This window comes from Sinohyriopsis cumingii, chromosome 18 (assembly GCF_028554795.1).
Source record: "Sinohyriopsis cumingii isolate HCF-2022 chromosome 18, ASM2855479v2, whole genome shotgun sequence".
NCBI classification, from domain to species: domain Eukaryota; kingdom Metazoa; phylum Mollusca; class Bivalvia; order Unionida; family Unionidae; genus Sinohyriopsis; species Sinohyriopsis cumingii.
This window is the reverse complement of record NC_142978.1, coordinates 57,221,151-57,242,591: the sequence shown is the minus strand read 5'-3', so window position 1 is coordinate 57,242,591 and position 21,441 is coordinate 57,221,151. Positions and strand designations below refer to the sequence as shown.

Here is a 21,441-nt window from a genome sequence, read left to right as displayed (position 1 = left end):
ACGCCAAGAACACTCATCTGAATGCCTGTGTGGTATGGGAAGCTGACGATGCAGGCGAATTTGAAACATTCAAAACTGTTACAGACAAAGACCACAATGCGGGATTTGTAGAACGAAGAGAAGAATCAAAGACGGAAAGAGTTTAGAACTGATGGATCGTTTGCAACCGGACATGTGGTTACAAGAAAAGTATTTGCTGAACGGGGTGGATGTCCGCCTGAGACTGAATCGTAGCAGTACCGCTTTCCATTTAATAGCTGATAGTGACGATAATTACAAAACCAAAATCCAAGAAGCCAGACTCTACGTACGCCGTGTGGAAGTGTTACCTAAAGTGGGAAACGACATCAGTCAGACGTTGAGCAGAACGGCCGCCAAGTATCCGATCCGACGTGTGGAAGTGAAAACCTTCACCATTCCTAGGGGACAGCGATCCATGATCGAAGATCATCTGTTCCAGGACAGTTACCCAAATGTTTAATCGTTGGTATGGTCGAGAATGAAGCCTTCAACGGAGCTATCGCTAAAAATCCTTTCTACTTTCAACACTTTGGCGTGTCCAAGATCGAAGTCAGTCGCGATGGCAAGACCTTGTGTACCCGACCTTTCTTTGAGAAGAACAATTACTTGAGATCGTACTTGTCCCTGTACGAAGCCACCGGCCAGTTAGGAACCAACACCAGTCACGGCATTACGTACGAAGATACGCAAAAGGCTATGATTTGTGGGCTTTCGATTTCACTCCAGACCAAGACAGCGACGAGGGACATTTTCATCCTATAAAATCCGGCCAGATTCGTGTGGAAATTCAGTTTGCAAACCGAGTCCCTGATGTAACGGTGAACGTCATCCTGTATGCAGAACTCGATAATACGATAGAAATCAACAGTTTGAGAGAAGTCATTCTAGATTACTAGAAGCCATGGAAGACTGTTATCCCTCTTTACCTAGTAAAGAAACTTTGGAGATGGAATGTGAGGAGACCATGGAAAAAGAAGAAGTTATCATGATGAAGTCAAGATGGCCAGAACAAGAAGCCCATTTAGTCTCCTGTTTTGCCAAACACTTGGTGGAAAAAATGACGGAATTGATCAGAAAAGAGTGTTATGGATGTCAAAACGATCATCCCAGTCAAATTCAACACGATAAATGCCTGATGTTGAGTCAAGAAGAAAAATTGGACGAGTATCTGGACGAAGCTTGGAGTCTCATCTCGGACGAAGACGTGTTGCATCAGTGGTATAAAGACTTGCGTGAACATTCTTGTCCACCATTAACCACTCAAGAGATCCATCGTATCGAAGCTCTCCTGAATCAGAGTGAGGAGACGAAACGAAGAAACGGTTATTTGTCAGACATTTTCAAGCAAAAAGTCAGGATCGAATTGATGACTTATTATTACCTGTGAAGAAGAAGAAAACACACAAAACAATGGATACCTGGGAACTTTATTACCTTTTGAACCACAGTTCGTACACGGCTTCTTGGAATCCTGTCGTGTGTGCTAAAGATGAACTCCCTCATCGCAAACCTCAAGACCATCTAGCTTACGTGATCAACACGGACGACAGTCATCTCCCAGGAACCCATTGGGCAACCGTTTACTTTCCTCAAGAAGGATGTGTGGAATATTTCGATTCGTACGGATTGCCCCCTTTGGAAGACGATATCATTGACTTTATGAGAAGAAATGCTCAAACCACCCGATTCAATAATGTGAAATTACAAGGCACAGATTCCTTGGTGTGTGGACAATATTGTGTGTATTTTCTGCATCATCGCAGCCTGGGCTATTGCTTAGAACATTTAGTGACTCATTTTGATCCTCGTTCTTCTTCTAGAAACGATGTGAAAGTAGATCGATGGTTCTGTGACCATTATGCTTATCTTTTGTCTCAAGCTAGGAAACGTAGTGTCCATCAATGGCCTAATGACTTCCAGCAGTGGAAATCACAATTTCATTCACAACGTTGTCAGCCCTGTTTAAAGTAGACTGTAAATTGAAACAAATGTTTGTGATTTGAAGAAAAAATGTTTGATGTTATAATGTTGGATTATTGTTAAAAAATGTTAGAGGTGTTGTTGGTTAGTGTTAAGTGATTTTTGAATAAAAAATGTTGTATTTTGAAAAAAATGCCTTTTATCGTTTGTTTGGCTATAAGAATGTTCGATTGATGCTCTTTAATTTCTTACTATCCCTCTCATGACACTCATTGAACGTTGCGGCTCAAAAACCATGGAGGGATGTTTTCCTTCACGTCCGCGCTTTGACTTTAAGAACCGGGTTGTTTCCAGTCTAACCATCCATTGTCGACTCATCCTCCTACGAAGATGTGCTCCAAACTAGCTAAGCTAAACGAAGCCTACGTGAATTTGCATAGGGTCAGACACAGTCTGATACCGAAACCAGAAGAGATAGAGAATGTGAGAATGCTAAAAGTCACTGAAGACTTGATAGAAGAGCTCTTCAGAGAAGAAGTGAACAGGGAAAAAGAAGAATGGACAGAGAAGTACAGACTTCAGAGACAGCAGTAACAGCAACAACAACAACAACAACAGCAGCAGCAGCAACCTGAACCTGACAGAGGCTTTGTCGATTGTCGTATCGACACCAAAGAGTTCTTCTTCTCTTTCCGAAGAAGCAGACCTATTGCCAGAAAGTCTATCGTCAGAGGACATCGCATTCTTAGAAACTGAAAGATTGCCATAGCAAACAAAAAAAAAACAACAAAAAAAACAGCCCTTTTCAGGGCTACCCCAATACTCTAGAAAAGAAATAACGATAGATTTGCCAATGTGTGTAGGTAGAGTAGTGTGTGTATAAACACTAACTCTTTTTTATAGTGTGAGGGTATGTGTTTGTGTATAGGATTGTGTGTTTGTAAGTGCTCACGTAAGTTGGTGTGGATAGTAGATTACAATGATGTGGGTTTTTTTTCGGTGTTTGAGGTGTGGGGGAGAGTAGATTAGGGGTTTGATTGCTTTGCATATGTGAATAGTCTATTGAAGTGATTAATGAAAATTTTTTAGAATAGTGATGAGCAGTATAAAAAAGTGAGTGAGTGTCTCTTTTAGGTCCGCGCGTTGTTTGGTCATGATCTAGGTAAGATCAATTTTATGTTTTTTAGGGGGATGTTTTCCTTCACGTCCGCGCTTTCACTATAACTTGAAACTCGCTGGGCAGTCTAGCTACCCTGTTCATTCGTTGACAAAACAATGAATACCAGAATTGTGAAACTGCTAGAACTCCAGATGCACCTGGAATATGCCAGGCGCATACTAAATGAACTGGCCGCGGAGGAGGAGGAGGAAAGAAGAAAAAAAGAAGAGGAGGAGAGAAGATACAAAAAAGAGGAGAGAGGAAATTTCAGAATCCCAGAGACAGAAAATTGGGATTCTGAAGCCACATATCCCGCCTCTGCACTCCCAAGAAGAAAGGTGAAAGAAGACTGGGGAAGAAGATGCGTGTGTGGCGCCAGGCCAGGAAGGTGCCATCATTAGATAGGTGCATCTGGAGTTCAAAAAAAAAAACCAACAGCCCTTTTCAGGGCTACCCAATACTCTAGAAAAGAAATAACAATCAATGTACCAATGTGTGTAGGTAGAGTAGTGTGAATATAAACACTGACTCTTTTTTTCATAGTGCGAGTGTATGTGTTTGTGTGTTTGTAACCGCTCACGTAAGTTTGTGTGAATAGTAGATTATGGGTTTGTTAATTGTTTCTTAGCGTATGTGGAGAGTATAGTTTGAGTTTTATTATATGAAATGAGAAAGTAGGGGGATGTTTTCCTTCACGTTCGCGCGTTTTAAGTAATGATCTAGGTAATATCAATTTTATGTCTACGGGGATGCTTTCCTTCACGTCCGTACTTTAACTATAAGAACCCACAAGGTTAGTCGTTCGCACCATTCTACGGAAGAACCCAAGAAAATGAGTATTGAACTATTTAATGAGCTAAAGGATAGTTGGTACTGGATGACAGATGCAGCCTATGTGGTGGAAAGGCTAGAGAAGGAGTGAATGCATGAAGTTACTAAGGACTTTGTCAAAAGTCAAGTGACGAGTTTAAAACTTGCCAGGGATCAGAATGGGGACATGATTGAAGAGGAGGTTAAAAAGTTAAGAGGCTTCATACAACTTGACTATGTGAAAGTAGGTAAACTGAAAGAGGCCCTTGATTATGCTATTGAAGTGAGGTGTTTTTTAACAGATATTTTGGAGTGGACTGAGTGGTCCTATGTGAAATGGGGTTTAAACCAAATGATGAAAGCAGAGGAGATGATGAGGAAAGTGATGAGAGAACAAGTCAAGATAATAAAAGACATTTGGACTGTAGAAAGAAAAGAAAAAGAAAACAAAAAGAAAAAAGGAAGAGTTTGAGCGGCTTAACAACAATTGGATGAAAATCCAAAACAAGTTCCGAGCCATGGGTCACCCGGACTGGATACCGGAAAATGAAAAGAGAAAGAAGAAGGGAATTTGGGGAAAGATTAGGGGCTGGATGAGGAAATGGAGGAAATAGAAGAAGAAGCAGAAGAAACCCAAAGGCCCTTTTCAGGGCCACCCACATTTCTCGAAAAGAGAATGACTTTCAATTGCCTACCCCTTTTTAAAAAAAATTTTATTTTAAAAATTTTTTTTAAAAAAAATCCCATATTCAATTTCCTATGACGCTATACAGTCCCACCCTGTTTAAATTCCTTTGACGCTATACAGTCCCCTATTCCCATGTTCAATTCCCTCTTGACGCTCAACAGTCCCACGATTTTTCTCCATGTTAATTTCCCTTGACGCTATATGTTCCCAAGGGGGGTCTGTAATGCTAATTCCCATTGACGCTATAGTATCCCACTTCACTAGTAATGACTTATTCTACCAAAAAAATTATCATTAAACCCTAATTTATTAACCTTTGATTTTCTAAAAATTTGGGAAGAACACAAAAATGCATTTATGTTCGATCTTCATGCTTCTACCAGCCCACCCCCATCCCAAAAAACAGAATGTTGATTTGACGAATTACACGAAGGAAATGAAATAACTTAAATCAATATCTAATATATATTATTGTTGTAAAGATATATATTATACTGTAAGATGAAAAGGAAGATTATCATTTGTGCATGGAATTTCTTGGGGATAGGCAGAACATTCGTGCTATCATATCCTAGTATATAGTTTAAAAAATTAGGTAGATACGTTTAAAAAGAAACTTGTTTAAAAGAAAAAATTATTTATTGCATCATGTCCAAAGAATTATAATGGATCTTCTTTTAAAAAAAAGATAATATGATATATATATATATATATATATATATATATATATATATATATATATATATATATATATATATATATATATATATATTTATATATGCAGTACACAAGCAATCACCAATACATTCGTGTTTCAACTATTATTGTCCTTAACGAACCGTGTAATCGGCTAGGACTCCGGTCTCTTGCTAAATAAAGTATAAATAACATTCAGTCTCTAAAAACATCAATTAATAAATAACAAATAACTTAAAAGAGGTAATATCTAAAAACTTATAAATAACATAACGTAGGAAACACACCCTAAACATCTTCACTAGTAATACCATAATAACCTTGAAAATCTCTCTTCATACATGATATCTACTAAGAACCTCTAAACAGCATAGAACATCCCCCCCCCCCTTTTAGAACATTTTGAAGAAGAAGAAAAAAAGAAGAAAAAAAAACGAGAAAGAAAAAAAAAAAAACGCAAGAAACACCAGGCAAATGCAACAAGAAACCAGCGATGTAAAGCAAGCAGGACCGTTCCCGAGCTCTCCTTCCCACTAATGACAGCCAACCATTCAACTGTTGGGACCTTTATGGACCCACAGATTGAGGCCAAACTATCAGGGTTCCTTGAATCCATAAAAGCCTGGGGGAGGTGGCACCATCCCCTTCCCCAGGAACAACTAGCAGGCTGCGGTGCAGTCAGAAAAAAGTGGCACATGTACAATTGTGCGCACGCCACTATAATTAAACTCAACAACAACAGCAACAGCTATCAGTAACGGCCTAACATTTACAAGAATAGCTATCACTAACGGCCTAACATTTACAAGAAGAGCTATCGGTAACGGCATAACATTTACAAGAATAGCTATCGCTAACGCCCTAACATTTACAAGAAGAGCTATCAGTAACGACCTAACATTTACAAGAAGAGCCATCAGTAACGGCATAACATTTACAAAAATAGCTATCAGTAACGGCATAACATTTACAAGAAGAGCTATCGGTAACGGCCTAACATTTACAAGAAGAGCTATCGCTAACGGCATAACATTTACAAGAATAGCTATCAGTAACGGCCTAACATTTACAAGAAGAGCTATCGCTAACGGCATAACATTTACAAGAATAGCTATCGGTAACGGCATAACATTTACAAGAAGAGCTATCAGTAACGGCCTAACATTTACAAGAAGAGCCATCAGTAACGGCATAACATTTACAAGAATAGCTATCAGTAACGGCCTAACATTTACAAGAAGAGCTATCGCTAACGGCATAACATTTACAAGAATAGCTATCGGTAACAGCATAACATTTACAAGAAGAGCTATCGGTAACGGCATAACATTTACAAGAAGAGCTATCAGTAACGGCATAACATTTACAAGAATAGCTATCGCTAACGCCCTAACATTTACAAGAAGAGCTATCGCTAACGGCATAACATTTACAAGAATAGCTATCGGTAACAGCATAACATTTACAAGAAGAGCTATCGGTAACGGCATAACATTTACAAGAAGAGCTATCGCTAACGGCATAACATTTACAAGAATAGCTATCGCTAACGGCATAACATTTACAAGAATAGCTATCGGTAACAGCATAACATTTACAAGAATAGCTATCAGTAACGGCATAACATTTACAAGAAGAGCTATCGGTAACGGCATAACATTTACAAGAAGAGCTATCGCTAACGGAATAACATTTACAAGAATAGCTATCGCTAACGGCATAACATTTACAAGAATAGCTATCAGTAACGGCCTAACATTTACAAGAAGAGCTATCAGTAACGGCATAACATTTACAAGAATAGCTATCAGTAACGGCATAACATTTACAAGAATAGCTATCGGTAACGGCCTAACATTTACAAGAAGAGCTATCAGTAACGGCATAACATTTACAAGAATAGCTATCAGTAACGGCATAACATTTACAAGAATAGCTATCGGTAACGGCCTAACATTTACAAGAAGAGCTATCAGTAACGGCATAACATTTACAAGAATAGCTATCGCTAACGGCATAACATTTACAAGAATAGCTATCAGTAACGGCCTAACATTTACAAGAAGAGCTATCAGTAACGGCATAACATTTACAAGAATAGCTATCGGTAACGGCCTAACATTTACAAGAAGAGCTATCAGTAACGGCATAACATTTACAAGAATAGCCATCAGTAACGGCATAACATTTACAAGAATAGCTATCGGTAACGGCCTAACATTTACAAGAAGAGCTATCAGTAACGGCATAACATTTACAAGAAGAGCCATCAGTAACGGCATAACATTTACAAGAAGAGCTATCGCTAACGGCATAACATTTACAAGAATAGCTATCGGTAACGGCATAACATTTACAAGAATAGCTATCGGTAACGGCATAACATTTACAAGAAGAGCTATCAGTAACGGCATAACATTTACAAGAATAGCTATCAGTAACGGCCTAACATTTACAAGAAGAGCTATCGCTAACGGCATAACATTTACAAGAATAGCTATCGGTAACAGCGTAACATTTACAAGAAGAGCTATCGGTAACGGCATAACATTTACAAGAAGAGCCATCAGTAACGGCATAACATTTACAAGAATAGCTATCAGTAACAGCATAACATTTACAAGAAGAAATATCAGTAACAAAACTATTATTGAAAACTAAAAGAGACAGAAATGGAATAAAGATCTATAATGGTTGGTACATCGATATATGTAATTACTTGTGGAGTGTTTTGATTTTTTATGTGGAAATAATTGAATGTATTCACGAGGTAGTGATTAAAATTTTAACAAATTGCAAGATTGTCTACATTACTTAAATACTCCAGAGATCAGATATTTTAATTAATGCTTCCATTAGATCATAACTACCAAAATTACCTAGAAACTTACTTATACCCGTGTGCCAAGTATCGATATTTGTATCAAATTTTGGTTCAAAATTACGGAAGGATTACTTTATATCCCGTATAGTACATGCCCAACAAAAGAATAATACGCGTCATTACCGTAGGCCACGTTCATAACAAAAGAAGAATTATCGATAGTATCGTAGGCTAGCTCCCTGACAAACGAAGAATAGACGATAGTATCGTAGTCCAACTCCCTGACAAACGAAGAACAGACGATATGATCACGCCTTACATCCATAACAAGAGAAACATAAGAGCCATTATGGCATACAATGTCCTTAAAGAAAGATTACGAGCCAATACGTCAAATACATGACAAAAATGAAAACGCGCTGTTAGCGTAATATTACTCACTATTTTCGTAACTCACATGCTAACAATGCAAGAAAAGAATACTCGTCGTTACCAAAAGGCCGCATGCACCTTTTGTGGGTTATATTATTGTATTTATTGTTATCTAGTTGTTTTTGGTCATTCTTTATTCTCATTTAAATCTTAGTTTCTGAAACACTTTTGATTTTATATCGAAATAATTATGGAGACAACAATTACTTTTTATCCATCCAAGGTTTTTATCTTTAATTGTATTCATTTCTTTTTTGTTGATTTTGTAACTGGTAAAGTTTTCATTTTCGACTAAATAATACAACAACTCTAATTTGCGAAATATTCAAAGTCCAGTCAAAAGTATAATCCTATTTCTCCTAAAATATTTGATAATCTATCCATAAATCTGGACTGTTGTTTTAATTCTTATTATTTTAACCTTCATGGCTTTGTAATATTATCTTCTGCGTTTGTAACAATATTGCCTAATCTTTCCTTAATAATCTTCATTGGATAACATTCACCTCCAAGATAAAATAGTGTTTATTTGTTGCTTATTAGTATTTGTAAAAATATTAACATCAATATCTGTTATCTAAGTTAGCAATAAGACCGCTCCAGTGACCAGTGGTTAGAGCGTCCGCCTGAAAAGCGGGAGGTCGTGGGTTCTAACCCCGGCCGAGTCATACCAGAGACTTACAACAATGGTACTAATAGCTGCCAAGTGAAGCGCTCAGCATTAAGAGGTTAGTGTTAATATCCACACACCAAAGTATTAACCATACACCCAAGTAAAAAACAAACACCCAAGTAAAATCCACACCAAAGTAGTAATCGTATGCAAAAGTAATAACCATACACCAATGTAGTAACCATGCATCAAAGTAATAACCACGCGCCAAAACAAAATTAACCATTCGCCAAAATAATATCAAAATCCAAGTAATATCTATACAACAAATAATGACCGTACACCTAAATAATAGCCGTACACCAAGTAATGACGGTACACTTAAGTAATAATCATAAACAAAAGTAATAACCGTGCACCTATGTAATGACTGTACACCTAAGTATGAGCCATACACCTAAGTAATAACCATAAACCAAAGTAATAACCTACTCCTAAGTAATAACCATACAGCAAAGTAATGACCAAACACCTAAGTAATAACCATACACCAAAGTAATGAACATACACCAATGAAATGGCCGTATACCTAAGTAATAACCATTCACCAAAGTAATAACCATACACCAATGTAATATCCACAACCTAAGGAATGACCGTACAGCAAAGTATTAATCATACACCAAAGTAATAACCATACAACAAAGTAATGACCGTATACCTACGCAATCACCGTACATCAAAGTAATAACCACACCAAATAGCAAACTCGCGCCAAAGTAATAGCCATAAGCCAAAGTAATAACCATGCACCAAAGTAATAACCACGCCAAAGTAGTAACCATGCGCCAATATAATAGCCATACACCAAAGTAATAACCACACACCAAAGAAATAATCATACAAAAAAGTAAAAACCATACACCAAAGTAATAACCGTACATCAAAGATTGTTCAATATGCTTAATCTTTTCTGTTCGACAGAAAGCACACTCCATTTATTAAGAGAAAAAACAAAATTATGAAAATTTTTAGAAAATAGTTTAGAAAAAAGTATTTACTAAAGTTAATTATTGGTAAAAAGCATATAGTTTGTAAATATTTATATGCCTTAAAAGTTGCTATTTTTGGCAGAAATGAAGTAAAATATTTTTGAAAACGTTACTAAAATGTAAGTTCGCCTAAAGATATTTGATTTGTGTGCAAGTATGTCGTTCCTATAAATATAAACATTTTTATAATGCTATCAGCAATGGTACTTCTAAAACTGTTATAGAATTTACAGAACATTCGGTAACATTTTTAGTTATAGCAGTTTGTATGATACCCTTTTACTTAGAAAAAGAATATAAGTTGTAAACAAACCTAAGTTCATTATATTAATGAAACATCATTTGAACTAAGAAAATAGTAAATACGATGTAAAATTCTTAATTTTAGAGTAATAGAAAAGACTGGGAACATTGGAATATTAATATCAAAGGTGCACGGTATTACTGATATAACGGTTTAGCCGGTATTTTTTTTCCCCCCGTTTTACGCGCTACGCACTTCGGAACAGTTTCGCTGTTCCGCCACTTCGGTAGTTTCCGTCAGTACGGGCTGTGCGGAAATTGTCGAGTAAACTTGTCTCAGATTTAATGATAATAACATTGTTTTCATTTTTCGTGACAAATAAATCGAAATATAATTATTTATTTTACAAAATTGTCGTTTTTGTCTCAAATTAATTTCGAATATTACAAATATAATTACATTTATGATCGCTCAATCACATGTTTGATACGTATCACGTCTGCCAATTTATGGTGGAAGGAGATATTTGTGAAAGGTATTTGTGCCAAATCCAACTTTTGGCAAAATATCAAATTAAAGAAATTAGAATTTCATTATTTAGTTATTTACTTGCGTATATTAATGATTTAAGTACATGTATGATCGAGAATCATTACCATATTTTCAGAAAAGCAGTTGTTTTCTTTTCCAAATTTACGTAATTACTCAAATCAGCTAAATATATTCTCGTTTGTTGAGTGTGTTCTATATTCTCTCTCTCTCTCTCTCTCTCTCTCTCTCTCATTAATATCTTGCCTGTTTCTGGCATCCCACTTCGTGTTTTCTTACCTATAATTGCTGTAATGTACCAAGTAAAAGTGTTGGCTTCACTATCAAGGCTTCCTGTTTTTATGAACAAATTCTCTATGTCACCACAACGTTGTTCATTGCGTGTCAGATATAGTGTTAAATTCTTGATCCCACTTTGGCTATGGATCTTATTTTTTTGTAGTACAAAGTATACAACAGTTAACATATACATTGCAAATTCATATCATATAAGGTACCGACCATTATTTTAAATGGGGGATATGTGATTTCTTTTGGGTCAAGATATTTTTTCTATCTCAAGATAATTATTTTTCTTCAGATAATATAATGGATATAATTTGGTGTTATAAAAATTAGAGCAGGATAATTTTCCAGCTGTTGACAGACGATATGTCCTGCCCCAAAATATTAAATATGGTGTACCTAATAGAGTTGTGGTATACCGTGGCACGTATCACCGTGTATTCAGAAATATCGCGTTATCCGGTGGTGTAAAATGTTGCGTGTTACCCAGCTCTAAATAATTTCACCATTATACCAATATAATAATGACTTATTTCTCCATTTATATAAGAATTTTCTGTTTTTAAATGAATTTAATTAGTTATTTCAATCACTAAATGTATATGTGACTGTTACAAGACTCCAGATTTTGTCATTTTCAGTATATCTTTGCAATTTGTGAACTTGTTCTCCTTACTCTATCGCTCTCTTCTCTAAAATGCATCTGTATCTCTTGTGGAAAAACACATGGTACTAATATAAGTTTTACAAATTTGCCAGCATGGCAGTTATGCTAGAATAGATATAAATATGACCGTAGCGGGAACAAAGTGTACCAGTAAGATCATCTTATTTGTCGTTTCTTGCGTGCGAATGCACAATAGTATATCGACTTTACCTTATGTGGAACACACTTCCTCGCAAGTCACGGCCCATCAATTCGTAATGTATGCAACTTAAAACTTATGAAAATTTGAACTGCCCCGCTACTTTATATGTGGTGAGAGGAAATATATTCTCAGTACAAGAATCATATTCGCAATTAATAAACTACTTAATTATCAAATATATAATTCAATCGTCGTTATACAGTCGAAACGAGGACTCCTGAATGTTCATCAATTGTGTTTTGGGTGTAGTAGTTATGTAGACCAAGACCGGGCCTTATTTCTATATCTGAATCACACCGCCTTTTGTTTTCGACGATATCTTGATACGTTCAAGGTTTGTTTAGGCAATGCGTATTTATCTACATTGTAACGTATTTAAATATGTAAGATATTTTGTTAAAAAAACCTTGCCACTTTCTTGGCTGTCGTCGTACGTGTGCTTTTATTTGGGTTGGGGTTTGTACCCAAGATCTAGAATGTGTTGCATATACACATTGCATATACACATCTAGAATTTGTTGCATATACACATCTAGAATTTGTTGCATATACACATCTAGAATGTGTTGCATATACACATCTAGAATTTGTTGCATATACACATCTAGAATTTGTTGCATATACACATCTAGAATGTGTTGCATATACACATCTAGAATGTGTTGCATATATACATCTAGAATTTGTTGCATATACACATCTAGAATTTGTTGCATATACACATCTAGAATGTGTTGCATATACACATCTAGAATGTGTTTCATATACACATCTGCTCCTTGAATGTGGCAACAAAAATCTTTTAAACAACAACAGTTCAGGTGAGTTATGTTGATACGAGGTGGTATAACCGAATTGGCCTTTAAATGAGTCTGTTCCAGTAAATAACTATCTCAATTTAGCTACATAGGAGTGTAAAATGTACATGTTACACAGTATAATTGTTTTCCCACATAATTTTTATTTCCGCTATATGGTCTTATTGTGGCCTTTTATGAAGTTTGGGTTATATAAATTTGTTTTTCTCTTCCTCGTTTATCCATCTATTGGAATGAAGTATTCAAAATATTTTTAAAAAATAAAATGGATTATCTTCAGAAATATCCCTCGCTTTTATCTATTTAATCGACTCAACAGTATTGCATTTCGTTCAACTTGACATTGTATTAGCCAAACCGAGATTTTTGGAAGTTACAGCTGTTGTCTGCATTGATCATTTTCAAGCATTTAACAACAATACCGCGATGCGTAAATACAGATCGCCTTTCTCACGTTGAACATCTGTTACTTTTGAAACAAGGCAAATAGATATGATCAACAAGTAATTTACAATAAATTGTTCCTGTCGCAATCGATTTACAATATTATATTACCAATGATAAACAAATTTGTGCCATCTCGAGTTTGTGACGCAAATTCTTACCCTACATCGATATCCCATACATAGGAAGGTGTGTCTAAGGATCAAGTTCAAAAAGTTTCTTACATACTTGTGTGTATTTATCCATCCATATTTATCTCTGTCCGTATATTTATCCACATGTACCTACCTACAGAGTAATTAATAATGTATGTAAGTCTTCATGTATGTCTGCACATACTAAACAACGGACCTGTTGTTTCAACATTTTGTATTTGAAAATTTTAACCTCTACCGTAATTCAATGTAATTTAAAGTTGTGTCTTTCATCAAGTTGTTTCTTGATTTGAATTCCATTTTTGTTTTTGTTTTAGTCATTTTTTAAACAATTTATTAAACCTTGCTCGTGATTATCGTTATTATCAGACTAATATATTAACTTACCCACCCATATACCAATCTAGATACCTAGGCATCTATTTATCTATCTATCTGTGTCTTTTTATGCCAGGTCAAAATTTATTTATTCCTCACTTCGTGTCATTATCAATGTAATCATTGAAATGGTCGGATTTGACTGTAAAAAGGTTCCAAGTATGATAATATCATGCTTAATTAGTGAGATTAAACATATTATTTTTATAAAATCTAGCATGTATGCTCTATTTTCTAAAAAATTAATATTTTCAAATAAATGTACATGTACCAAAAATTCATGCATGATATTCTACTTCGACAGAAATTAAAAACTGTAATTAAAAATAAAAACGAAAACTTATATAGCAGTTTCACACTTTATAAACATCAAAATACATCCTCTCTCTCTCTCTCTCTCTCTCTCTCGTGATTCACTATGGGCATTTTAATTGCCTGTCAGTTACTGTTTAGGCAATCATGTTAGTTTTCCTTTACAAGTCAATAAAATTTGCTGTGAAAGGCAGAATTATGGTACATTTTGTGCCATATGTTACCGACATCTCTTCCTTTTGAGTTGATAATTGATAAACTAATCATTAATTATTTCGATTATACTGAGGGTTTGACTGTCTCCATATTGTTTCAATCAATATTCTAGGATGGGATCATATTTCGGGGTTTACCAGAGGGGAAAATAGTCTGAAAAAGTTTCTTCAAAATTTCAATCCGAAATATTCAAAGTGCTTTTTTGAAGAGTTGCTTAAATCATATTTGTTTTAAATAAAGAATGCTTAAATTGCAGATATTATAAAGGATATCCTGCTAAAAAAAATTCCTATAAAATATCACTATATGTTTACTAGTCTATATAAGGACTTTATATATGTATCGGGTACAATCCCGTCTTGGGCCTTAAAAGAACGCAACTTTCCAGATTGGTTACAGTAAATAATTGCATAAATTATCCAGACGGGTGTGGTTAGGGATATAAAAGAGACCGACACACATGATATGTTAGAAGGGAGCGCGTTTGAAATTACCTGCCTCTTCCCCGTCGTTCTTTTTCGTTTTTGGTACCAACAATCTTCAAGTGAAATTAATTCTAGCACAACGACCAACCGACCAACTTAAGTTCCCATTTAGGGAATGGCAGAGCCCAAATCCCTCTATCTGAGACTGACTACATGGATTTTCATTGCCGCAACAACCACATGGACAATTCAAAAGGCAGCAGCATCGTAAGCACCAATGTCTATTTTTCTTTTAATTTTGTTTTCCTTTCTTGCATGTTACCAAAACATATTCTCAAGACAATATAGTCAAGACATATTTTCCTCTTTACTCAAACTCTTGACATTTGTTTTGCACTGGATACTCAATGTGCAGAATGTTTCATTTAAGATTTTTTTTTAGTTAACAGGTTTATTTCGAAAATGTAAATTTCATTTAATAGTAAACTTTATACTTTAAACCTTTTATATATTTATTTCTAAAATGTCTTATGTCATTTTATATTTTCTTCATTTTCTTCGGTTTGATCATTTTTCATTTCTCTGGGCAATTTTACTTCTCCATGCCTAATGTAAATTTTAGAACTATTTATTGTGGTGTCACCATTCTGTGTGTGTGTGTGTGTGTGTGTGTGTGTGTGTGTGTGTGTTTATATTCTATGTGTGTATTCTTTATTGTCCCCCGAGAAAAACGCGTTAGATCTAAACGGAGCAATTTGGCTATTTTCTCGTGACGTTTTCCAATTTAGGTCACACACACACACACACACACACCACGCGTAAGCAGTACTTCAACTAAAAAAGCATATAATCTTTTGTGCGTGCGTGCAACAAATCCGAAACTTTTTCATTCTCGAGTTCATTTAGCTATTAAGGTAAATTATAAAATAAGCTAGTTTATTTTTGGGTCTTTGATATTCACCTAAATGAAGACTGTATATTAAACTCGTGATAAAATTCGTACAAACATAACGTTGGTTACATTCATTTAAATTACAAGAGTCTTTTGAAGGAATGCAGGGCCATCATTAGGCCGATTGGACCGATTTAGCCCAATCATGCCCAGCGCTCACAGAGGATCAGAGCTTTAGTAATTTAAAACAAATATATATTTATATACAGAGAACGTAATTTTAAAGCGATCGAAGAACATTTTAAGTTAATTGATTTATTTAAAACTTTGTTTCCAAATGCTGTACGTACAGGGGGCCAAGCGCGTAAATCCAGGGGCCCCGCCAAAATGATCCTAATGGACCGTTCATGAAGGAATGTAATTTAGTCAGAAATAAAATACCTTCCCCGCCTAAAATTTATGTCGTGCGGAAATCTGTAGAAAGACCATTAGCTGGTTGCATGTTTGCATTGTTTTCTATAAACCCCCCAAAGACTACTGAAAATTAAGACTAGCAAGCTCAAAAACGACGAAAGATATAAATGCATTTTAAAGTTAATACTTTATAACCATTTAATATGTAGGAAGTATATGATAGAAATGAAACAGTTATATATGCTCTTGTTCTAAGTTTGGCTAAGGCATCATTTTTGTATTTCCCAGTTAATGTCTTATCAATTTATATTGCTCCTTAAAGAGGTTGATATTTTCGCGGGATTTTCTTTCAACCCTACATTTTAGGTATTAGCGGAGATTTTTGTGTCCGTTAATTACATTTGTTCAAAATGTAAATTGACTATGGTTAAAACATCGGTCTCTTTAAAGCTCTTAAATAAGTTGTCTAAGTTACTTATAAAAAACTAAATGTATTTAGGCATCCTATCCAAGAATATCATTGGGGTGGGTGGAGTTCTATCCGTCCCTCCCCCTTCCATGTATACGCCATGTGTCTTAGTGAAAATTGTTATTTGTATAGTAATATTAATACATATTTAAAATAAATTTCCAGTGCCGGATTACCAAATAGACAGAGTAGGCACCGACCTAGGGGCCACGCGACAACGGAACAAAATACTATTGACAAAACGTATTAGGAGATAATTTGCGATGGGAGCGGGGTCAAGATTTAGACTACCTAAGGGTATAAGGATCTCCACAGGGTTTAATCCGGTACTGTACATTTCCAACAATTTTGAGAAAGATATGATAAAACTATTTCAGCTAATGAATCGCGGAAAACATTTTAAATCGTTTACCAGCAGCGTTATATTTTAATCCAAAATCAAAATAGAATCAATATGAGTATTATTTTCAGCAAACCATATTTTAGATATTTATGTTTGCATTTAGAACAGACGAAATAAATGTAATCTAAATACAACTTTCAAGTCGATTGGTGAACAGGCATTGCCAGTGTTCGTATATTCCTGACCACAGTGACTCATGAAAACAGTATGCTCGATACAAGCTTGATGTAGCTAAAGATATACCTTAAATTACGAATCAAAACATTCATTACATAATGACAAAGACATAACAATTGTTTGAATTCTATTTTTATATTCGCAGACAAAGAAATATACGAAAATATTCGTAACAAGGAAAGGATACAATAAAAAAAAAACTTGTATAGGTGTCCTTACTTACTTATTTGAACTTCTGAAATATAATTAATTACATAGTTAAAAATCAGCAGCATTTATAATGATGATACTATTAGCATTAAATAATAACTGATTTAAAAGTACACTGAATGAACTTGCCATTTGGATATACATTTCTACTGATTTGGGGCTTTTATGTATCACTGTTACAGAAATTTAGAAGTCGAAAATAAATGACACGCCAACATATCCAATTGGTATTTAAAGTCGTTATTATAGCTTTAATATTCTAGGTAATGCTTACAATCAATGCTTTTACAAATACAACATGTAGCAATGAGAATGAATAATACAATTAACATTTATAGTTTACAGTCCGTTGTCATTAATACAAATATGCGAGCCATACTATAATGGCTCAATGTTAGGATTTAAAACATACCTGATTTTATATTGCTTATTTTCTTACTAAGTGGTATATATATATCTGCAAACTTAAAACTAAAACGCACCAGATAGACTAGAAATAAAAGAAGAAGAAAGACGGAATGACGGAGTTCTTTTAAATTTTCTAATAATAACATTTGTATATGGTCGACGGAAAAAAATATCTGTGTCTTACGTAAAGATGCGTTAGTCAGTTCGCCAAAAAAATCCAATATGGTTACAAACACGTAAAATCAATTGAAACTCAGACAGTCATGTCCCCCCCCCCCCCCAATTAGAATTTGTTTGATATATAGTAAAACTACAATGTCTACATTCTGACAGTTAGCTCTAATGGATCGGGATTTCATTGATAGTTGATAGACCATGACATTTTATATAAAAGTGAAACTGCAGTTATGTTCGCTGGTGTTTCAGTCCTGTCTTTTGTTATGTGTCAGATGGTAACTTTATGCAAGGCCCATACATTTTATTAAATTGTAGACTACTATTAAATGTTGTATTAATTACTTCGATAAAGATTTAAGATTGTATTCTCCAAAATATAAAATTAAAGACGAAATGAAGAGTGATATTAACTGCCAGACTTGTATATGAAAATGCCATCACATGTTCTGGCGTTGAGGGAATATTAAAACGACGTGAATGTGTATGTTTCTTATCTTAGTTTTGATAACAATATACACTAACACGAATACCTGAGTACACCTTCCTGCTAACGAACTTTACAATGTATATACTTCAAAGTTAAGTTTGCAATTTTGCACAGTCTTATGCTAAATGAGACATACTGCGCAAGTACTGAGTCGAGTTGGTCGTGACTAAGAATTTAATAATATCCTTATGATATATAGATGTAACCAGTTCGCACATATATGTTTTGTTCCTAATTGGTCATTTAGCACCACATCATGGGATATCCTCATTTAACATTTGGTCTGAACTTATTCAATGCCAGTGATTCAAAATTAAATCGATATGTTTGTTTCCATCGAACGTTTTAAAATATTTTTAAGAGCAAAAGTTTTAAATCGTAACGATTATATTCACTTGATTCGAACACAGACTATTTCCTTACCAGTTTTCACTAAACGTTTTAAAGCTGAACGAAGTTAGTAACGTGGTTATATAAGCATTTAAATGGAAAGCAGAAAAAGACGGTGTTAACAAGAGATTTTATCAAAACAGTATGACTTTTTACAATGCTGTCTTGGGCTGTTAGGCTAAAACTTTTTATATGATATAATTATACATATGATATTTACTAATACATACGGTATATAATAATACATATACGCTACCGTGCTCCCTTTATAAAGTTATCTTGTACATGATACTTCTTACAATGTCAGGATTATAGTTAGGTCTGGTATGCAGGATGAAAATAGATTAGAAGCAAAAGTAGAAAGTAAGTCGTTAGTCGGAGGTGGGTAGCGCGTGTGTGTATACATTTATTTATAAAGTATACTTACATCCATAAAGTGGAAAGAAAGCCTATTTTAAAGTCAGGCGAACACAGGACTAATAACCGTACCTCTCTAAAGCTAATGATGATCAATCATGATCATGATAGGAAAACGTGTCATCGAGGAAAGTGTAGTGAGGTGTTATGACACCAGATGTTAAACTATGTAATGGAAAGAAGCGAAACCAAGAAGTTTAGTAAAACCAAAGAAGCAGTTTATTTCCTTAGAATATAAAGTGAAAATTCAAAACAAAGGTGTTGCAGTATGTAAATTAAATAACAAAAATATAAACTATCCAATGACTTGTCCAAAACTTTGAACGTTCCGAATGAATTCCAATAGTCTTTAATGTCCTGATGTATCTGAAAGATACAATCCAGAATGTTTTTGAATGAATTCACAAAAATTATCAAATACTGTGTTAATCCGTCATTGAGCACAATTAACCAGACCAGTTAGTATCATGTTCATTAAACGCGGATATATTGATAGAAAAAGTTTCATACAAATGGCATACCTTTATGCTAATAAAGTCCATCTAGAGTTGAAATATCGAAATTGGTGTGCTCTTTCCGTGTGTAGAATCTGTTTAGAAATTATTTTTGTTTTACTGACACTGTTCTCTTATATATATTCAGTACACATGCGAAATATACATTATCTGGTGTAGGCATAAGAACACACGCATCAATATCTCTGTCCGTCTGTCTCTCTGTCTTGTCTCTCATTTTCTTCTCTCTCTCTCTCCATTTTTATTTCTTTCTCTTCACTTCCCCCCCATTCTCTCTCTCTCTCTCTGCATTTTTATTTCTATTTCTTTTTTTTCCTTCTTCCCCCCCCCCCCCCACTCTCTGAATTTGCGTTTGCCTCTCCTTTTTCTTTTAAATAAATGAAAACAGAGAAAATGTACTTTAGCCTGCACATTTTCAGAGCAAAGGGCTTGGCCTTTAATGTTCTTAAAATTATACATCCGGAAACGTGTTTCTTGAAAACAAAAAATCGGAGGTATTCCTCAAAAGTTTCTCAAGTGAATATATTTCTAGAAAATTAAAAATAGTATAACTTGGTTTCTATTTTTGATGGCTACTGAATATTCAGTATAAAAATCATTGGTAGCAAAGAAAAAAGTTGATTAAAATTATGGCAAATTGAGTGAAACTATAGTCAGCAGCAACATATTGACAAGTTGCATTTAAAGAGAAGGTGTTTCTTTATTTGTTATCAATTGCAAAAAGATATTAGATTCTTGTCAGTGTCAGATTACCAACTAGGCCGAGTAGGCATCGGCCTAAGGGCCCCGCGACAATGTTTTAAAGTAATATTAATAAAATGTATTTGGAGATAATTTGCGGGGGAGGGGGGGTCTAAGGGTCTCCATAAGGTTTAATCCGGCATTGATTGTTGCATCAACAGTATCTATTAGTTTCTCATATCATTCAAAAGTTCTTCCATCTCTCTTCCTCTTGTTTGTATAGCCATTTCTGCAATACAATGGTAACGGTTAAGAATGTAAGTGTGGCGCCATGTCGGGAATTCATGCTACAGACAGTGGAAGGATGGACTTTAGACAAGGTGGCATCAGGGTTCGGCAATCTCACCTCCAAGGAGATCAATCAACTGCTGACAACCACAGTAGAAACGCAAAGCAATATGCAGTGCACGTTTCAAAGGTATACTATTTATGATGTCTATTTAATATTTATTTTTGTCGTCGGATTTTGCTGTGGGATGCAGTGTAATAATTTCAGTAAATCAAATTATGTCGGGTCAACATAAATACAAGCGAAAACAATGTCGTACTAGGGATTGGTTCTATATATTTAACGTGTCAACACTAGGGATAAAACTCTGTTGAGCTAAAATCATTAAAGTGTACTATATATATATATATATATATATATATATATATATATATATATATATATATATATATAGATAGATAGATAGATAGATAGATAGATAGATAGATAGATATATGCGTGTTGTTACGAGTCAATGGTATGACACTAAGTAACAGAAGAACAGAAAATAAAACAGCGAAAGCAAGCAAGTTTGTCAAATTCACCAAATAATTTGCTTCCAT

The 21,441-nt window shown here is 34.8% G+C and overlaps 1 protein-coding gene across 1 annotated transcript in view; it reads left to right on the top strand.

Annotated features, from left to right (window-relative positions):
• The first annotated feature begins 14,969 nt into the window (after nt 1–14,969).
• Nucleotides 14,970–21,441, top strand: part of LOC149776720 (SCO-spondin-like) — a 106,012-nt gene continuing 99,540 nt past the window's right edge. Inside the window, exons 1-2 of the mRNA XM_089941248.1 lie at nt 14,970–15,177; nt 20,834–21,028. Coding sequence (XP_089797374.1) covers nt 15,086–15,177; nt 20,834–21,028 — 287 coding nt within the window. The 5' untranslated portion in view covers nt 14,970–15,085. The remainder of the gene's footprint in view (nt 15,178–20,833; nt 21,029–21,441) is intronic.